The sequence below is a fragment of the Erigeron canadensis genome, chromosome 7 (genome assembly GCF_010389155.1).
Source record: "Erigeron canadensis isolate Cc75 chromosome 7, C_canadensis_v1, whole genome shotgun sequence".
Classification (NCBI taxonomy): domain Eukaryota; kingdom Viridiplantae; phylum Streptophyta; class Magnoliopsida; order Asterales; family Asteraceae; genus Erigeron; species Erigeron canadensis.
In genome coordinates, this window is record NC_057767.1 from 6,737,256 (window position 1) to 6,744,439 (window position 7,184).

Below are 7,184 nucleotides of genomic sequence, written 5' to 3' on the forward strand. Positions count from 1 at the left end.
GATTTTTAATTTATAGTTGAATTAAATGATGACGTAAGCGAAAATCAATTTAATGAAATCGAACGATATGATTGATTAATAAATAATTAGTTCAACTATCATATATGGTCATATAATATAGATTAATATTAAGATATATATATAAGGTAACTTAGGAGTCAATTTAAATTAACCGATATAAAATACTAACTAGCTGTTAGAAAGGGAAAATTTAAACTTATTACATTTAAGTTTTAATTTCCTGACTAAATTGTACGTCAACACTTTTTTGATTATCTCTTTCACTTGAAAGTTTTTAACATTTTATTATATAAATTCATTTTGGTTTCGGTTATATATATGGATTTTAGATAAAATTCGTCATTTTTCGTCACTAATTTTGTTTAGTGACCAAAATTTGGTCATTATGATATATTAGTGACCAAAATTTTCAGTGGTCATTTTTCGTCACTAAAAGTCCGTCGCTAATTTTGTTTAGAGACAAAAAAATGTCATTTTTTGGCCACCAATTTTGTTTAGTAACCAAATTTAGTGACCACTTTTTCTAAATGGTAACTAAATAAGGTTATTAGTGACCAAATTTTAGTTGTCGCTAAACAAAGTCGTAACTAATCAACATTTTTTTGTAGTGCCTTTTTAGCCCATTATAAACCAACGTTGCTGGATTTTGATGGTGGTGGGGATGGGATGGCCGGATCTTTATGGTTAACGATGATGGGGTGATCATAACACAATCCAATTTGAGGATTAGGGTTTGTCACCACCAAAAAGTGAATTAAATGAAATGAAATTGATTTTAGGAACAAGATTTGGGATTTGTTCTTGAAGAGGAAGCAGTAGGACCATAGTTACGTACAGTGTATTTATAAATGTATATATAAATCTATCTATATCTAGTTTTAAAGTCTAGAAATGGAAGTTATATCACTATTATTGAATCGTGTTCAGAAATCTTTAAATGTATATACTTGATTTGCATTTTTATTCTTGTCTTTAAATTTATGTTGTACAAGTAACTATCTAACCTAAACACACGTAACGAGCAGAGAACTCGGTCAGTGTAATATAGCCTAGTGGGAAGTTACAAGATCGTTCGTAGGGACGCGTTGTTTTACCTAATCTAGTAGTATGTGTAAATCTAGTTTGTTTAGGGGTTTGTCAGTAACTCCGAATAAACTGATACTTTTAAACAGTAAATTAAAATCTAACCGCACGCTTTTCAGCGAGAGGCTAATCTGAAAATATTTGGAAAAAGCAAATAACAGTAATTAAATTAAAATACTTGTTTGGCATCTTCGATCTCATGGTGCGACCAAATACTATCCTATTGGTTTGTTAGTGTGTTGGAAACTTAATCACGGTTCAGATTCTCGTTAGATTCACTTTGCCAAGTTAGTAATGCTGTCCCTAAACTCACACTACCCTTTAAAACAAATTCACGCTAGATTCATTGTTTTAAGCATTAATGACCTAAATTTTGTGTTACTAATTCATCTTTTAATTGCCTGGCTCTTAAGTCATGACCAGATATAATTCCCTCCAATGACCACAGTGCTCGTTTTCAAGTCAAAGGATCGCGTCTGGCATTGTTAAGCTTCATGTTCAATTCATTCTAGTTACTATGGTTCTGGATCCCTCGGCTAAAAGTGAATCACTTTTTTACTTCTAGTTATAGACCGACTAGTCGTTTTTTGTCTTAGCATATTAGTCCTAGTGTATGATCATAGACAACCATCAGAACTAAACTAATATGTTCAGATATAAAACCAATATCAACATGAATTACTAATAAACATGGATCAAAGATAAACAATAAAGCACACTCCAACAGAATCTAAACAAACACAGTAAAACAATAAGCGTCTACATGATCACATCGATCCAAATAAGTATTCAGCCTACTAGCCTAGCATTATTAAAGAAATAACAAAGTCTGAAAAAATGAAAGACATTGTTTGATAATATAAAGTAAATAAAGATGCAAGATCTATACCAAGAGTGAAGATCGGAAGGTGTTAGAAGCTCCAAAACCTTCTTGGAATCTGCAATTTCGATCTAGGGTTGTTGCTGGGCGGCTAGGGCTGTTGAATCGGCTCTCTCCTAGGGTTTTGAGGGTTAGTTCGACTTAAATAGGTGGAAAAGTCGGTTTCTGATCTGGGCCGACCAGCGGTGCTGGTCCTGGGCTAGCGCCGCTAGTGACATAGGAAGCGGCACTCATGGTTGGCCAGCGGCGCTGGTGGTTGCTGTTCTTGTTCTTGTGTCTTCGTTTGGCTCCCGAATCACTTCCTTGTGTCTTGTAACTTCATAGGCTTCCTTCTTGAGTCAGTTGATGTCATTTACCCTCTCTCGCATCTTCCAGGAACCTGCATAAACAGTGGCGGAGCCAAGGGAGAGGGGGGGTGGCTGGGGGGTGCTCAGCCCCCGCCAACCATCCATGCTTTCCGTTGATATACTAGCCATAGCCGACTGTTACACATGTTCTTTTTTATAACCGAGCCACCCCCAATCTCCAATAATGTAATATGTGGTCATGTTAATTAGAAAGATATGAATCGAGAAGCGAGATATTCCATATAAATTTCAGTCTTCAAGTGAGTGTCACAATACTGTCACCGGTTGTTGAATATCGACGAGATAGAAGAAGATCCGGCTGTGATACGGCGATGCTGTTGATGGGGTGTTGTATAGGGACATGTATATGCATAATAAAAGATGTCGTTACAGGCGTTGGAAATTGACGGCGGTGCTGGTGGTGTTTGGACGGTGTTGACGGGTTTGGAAGGAGAGAATCAGAGAAGAATGTCAAGATGACAAAGAAAGTTACATACAGGGACGGCTCCACAATGGGGGCAGTGTGGGCAACTGCCCCCATTCCAATGTTGGTACAATGTAATTTTTTAGAGGTACATTTATAGTTTTATTCCTAAATAATACTCGTAACAATAAACAGAAAATACATTATACATACAAATGTCACCATCGTTGTCATAAGACTCTTCTTTGGAAGTATGTTACTTATGTTGGGAGCATTAGTTTTGAGATAAAATCTTCTATTGGTAAAGTAAAAATATTCGGTTATTTTGATTTTTAACGAAGTTGAAAAAGAGAAGTTGAAAAAAGTGTTTTATTTGTTTGGGTAATTGTATCAAAATTTATCACATGCTCTAAAATTGCAAAGAACAATGTTCAAGTTAAAGATAAATGTTCTCATAACTGGCACTCAGACGAAATTATTTTAAGGGTCCTTTTTTTCTAAATTCTTCGTTGAGAGTTAATTTTTGTTTAAAAATTTTTTTCCCCTCAAAGATGACTCTAATAAATATAATAAGAGACTTTTAAATTTGTCCACTTACAAAAAAAGTTATGGCTCCGTTCCTGATTATATATAGAACTTTTTTGGAGTAACTTTTATTTCTGAGAGAAATGAGTGTGTGGTGATAAATGATTTCAGATTTCAAGATGTTTTACTATTTGGATGACAGTTACTATAGAGAACTTCATGTTATCATTACTTTTGGTTCATAAAACTGATGTAATTTTCATTTTTTAAAAGTCTATATTTTTTTAAAAGATAAACGATAAATATAAAAATTATTGTTGATATATATTAGATATTATTTTTTAATTTATTATATTGAATTTATTTGTTAAAAAATGTAAATTGATGATGGAAAAAAAAGTATAAATTAAAGTGAAAATTAAAAACAATAGTTACTTAAGAAAATCGAAAGCTATGATTAGTCGATAAATTATTAGAGCAATTATCTTTTAGTATATAAGAAGATGTCATCACAGCCCCCGCCAACCGTAAATCCTGACTTCGCCTCTGTGCATAAACACATCGTTCATGTACCAATAGTTCTGGAATAATAACTCATTTAAGCATAGAAATAAAGCCTTTCTTTAAGGGTTTTTATCACAAAATGGATGCTCATCAATACTGTATGCATCTATCTATATCTAGTGTTGAATTGTGTTCGGGATTAAAGTTAGACATTGAGTTATAGTTTCACATTTGCTCTCCGGAAAAAAATGTTGTTACCAAAGATAGTATCGGAAATTAGCCAGAGAAGATGACCGGAGTATAAAGTCGTCGGAGTAACTGGATAACATACATCGAGAGAACAAAACAGATAGATTCTTATATCAATTAAACACTTTCGTAGTTCATTACATTACATGCATAACCATTCCAAACCTATATCTGTGATCACCAACCATTCCAAACATATATCTGTGATCACCAACCATTCCAAACCTAACCAGCACATTTCAGTTTCATTTCATGCCATCCAGCTGCATTCCCCAAAGGGAACATAACTTCCGCACCTGCATAGTATTTATAACACTCATACTCATCAATTACCTCTTATATGATCAATAATAACAATGATCAACCCATCAACACTTCTGCATTCTTAACATCTATTATGTATTTATTATAATATTATTATTTAATTATTATAATGTTACCATCTAACGAACAAGTTTAATTTAGTATGTATATATTACTTGTATTGAACTTTTTGAATGGAATAAGATCGAGACTTATCGATATAACCCTTAGGTAATTACGAATGTATTATTTTGCTAGTTATACACCCGTGCGATTTACGGATTGTTTAAAAATATGTGATATACGATATGATTAATATATATACATCATAACAATGAGTTTATGTTTAAAATATCATAAAACCTAAATAAAAATAAAAGGATTGTATATGAAAATATATAGATGGATGGATGGAGATTTTATTTATAATATTTTAAATATTAAAATATAATGATAGGATAGTAAAAGAATTATCTCTATATAAAAAAACTAATGATCAATCCTTTAAATTTATATGTCTAAAATCCTTTTAATGCTAAGTTGATATGATTTTAGTAACACTTTTTAGACAAATATTAGTAAGGATTAATTATTTTTAAAAAAACTGTAAGGAGACCTATCTATACTATTCTATAAAGCATATTGTTTTTTTTTTTATTTTTGGAAATTAAGCATTTTTTCAGTATTTCCATAATACCCTTACACCCCTACCTTCTTTCTAATCATTACACGCTCTCCTCGACCTCCTATCACCCTCCGCCTCCGCCCTCCTTCTCCACCACCGCCCTCGATCAACAACAGCACCTCCCTTTTATATTGTCTTCGCCTTCTAGCCGCTGCAACGCGCGGGCACTATGCTCGTCTATTAAAATTCTCATTTGGATTTAAAGGAAAAAATGTTAGTAAACCAAGATTAATTTGTAAAAGTGAAAATGTGAATAAGGACGACATTAACTTGCATCAATATTGATTAAATTGTTATGAATCGTGATTATATAGGTGAACATTATGTGCACCTATAAACATGCATATATATATATTGTATAAATATCTAGCAATTATGTAAATAATAATTGTCACATATTATTGTTCATGTATTAACTCCTGTGGGCCTTATAAAATGTGTCTTCAAATGTTAACCACTTGTTAGATACATGCCATATAATCAATCATATTGCTCCCTCTATATAAAGAAATGTAAGGCACATAGAGTTTTTGTCATTATTTATAACTACACACAATTCTTGAAATGTCGTCAAAGACTTTTGATGAAGATCACATTGCGAACAAGTTGTCTCTATTTTTTGATAGATACAAGTCCAAAATCATAACTTTTCCCAAAGAGAAGGGTTGGATGACTGATGAACTATACATGTATCAAGGTTTTTGGTTCCAATCTGCTCGAATGTTTTCAATTATGACTGTTATGGCAGCACAAGACGATTTTAAACCTCATCCAAGTGATATCTACTTGGCCACACAGCCAAAGTGTGGCACAACATGGCTCAAGTCGCTCGTGTTTGCTATAGTGAACAGAAACCGTTACCAAAACGAAAACCATCCCCTTCTCTCCACTAATCCCCATAAACTTGTGCCTAACATTGAGACCGAAGTCGTAGAAAAGATTCCTACTTATGCCGAGGGCCACTCACCCCGTCTCTTTTTTACCCATCTACCTTGCATTTCATTGCCCCCGTCCATTCTTGATTTCGGTTGTCGCATAGTTTATATGTGTAGAGATCCTAAAGACGTTTTAGTTTCCTTGTTTCACTTTGCAAACAAGCTTAGAGGCACATCGACTGGCCCAATGACGGTTGAGGAGGCATTTGAGAAGTTTACTAAAGGTATCACCCCACATGGACCGTATTGGGAGCACGTGAAAGGGTATCGTAAGGCCAGTTTAGAAAATCCATCCAAGATCTTGTTTTTAACATACGAGAACATGAAATCGGATACTGAAAATAATGTGAAGAATCTTGCGGACTTCTTGGGCTACCCTTTCACCGAAGAGGAAAACTCTCGTGGTGTGATGGAAGAGATTGTGAGCTTGTGTAGTTTTGAAAAGTTGAGTGCGGCCAATAAGCATGGTGATTTAGGTCGTGGTTTGCCAAATAGCGCCTTCTTTCGGCAAGGTAACGTTGGAGACTCGATCAATTATCTCACACCTGAAATGATCCAAATTTTGGATGACATTACTAACAAAGAGTTCCACGGTTTAGATATTTCCTTCTAAAGTTGATTACATTGTATAATAAGTCAAGGGTATGTGTCCTTGTAATTTGTCTTTGTGTTTCAGTTTTTAAATAATGGGTTTCTCTATTGACCCAGCCTAGCTATTTCCTTCCTTCCTGCAGTATTTAAGTTTAGTTCTTGACAGCCTTGTAATGTATCAAAATCTTCATTGAAATCAAGAAAACTTGAGTTTGCTCATAATTATTGCTTTGTTTTCTATCGAATGTGAAGGTTTATTTGACTTACTTCTATCGAATAAAATGAGTTTTTTGTTATCTATGGATCAAATCATCTTGTTTGATTTCACTTTACTTAAAATTATATAATCTCTCCGTCCTATTAAACTTGTCTACTTTTCAAGTTTCAAAATCAAACTTTACTAACTTTGACCATAAATTTTTTTATTTGTGTTATATAATACTCAGTTGATAAAAATTATACTAATGAAACACAAATCTAAAACACAATCAAATTATATAACCTTCATCAAATATTATATAATACAAACAAAAATAGTTAAGTCAAAGTTCGTCAAGTTTCACTTTGAATTTTTTAAAAGAAGACAAATTTAGTGGGACGACCAACGCATGTGGGAACGATTCTATGTGACAACCGC

General features: G+C 33.5%; 1 protein-coding gene across 1 annotated transcript; it reads left to right on the forward strand.

The window, feature by feature from the left end:
• The first annotated feature begins 5,546 nt into the window (after positions 1-5,546).
• Positions 5,547-6,769, forward strand: LOC122606797 (cytosolic sulfotransferase 15-like). The gene has a single exon (XM_043779653.1). The coding sequence runs from the start codon at positions 5,586-5,588 to the stop codon at positions 6,567-6,569; it is 984 nt and encodes a 327-aa protein (XP_043635588.1). The 5' UTR covers positions 5,547-5,585; the 3' UTR covers positions 6,570-6,769.
• The last annotated feature ends 415 nt before the right edge of the window (positions 6,770-7,184 follow it).

Excerpts from the sequence above, each read along its gene's own strand:
- LOC122606797 (XM_043779653.1), top strand. The coding sequence starts at position 5,586 with ATGTCGTCAAAGACTTTTGATGAAGATCACATTGCGAACAAGTTGTCT.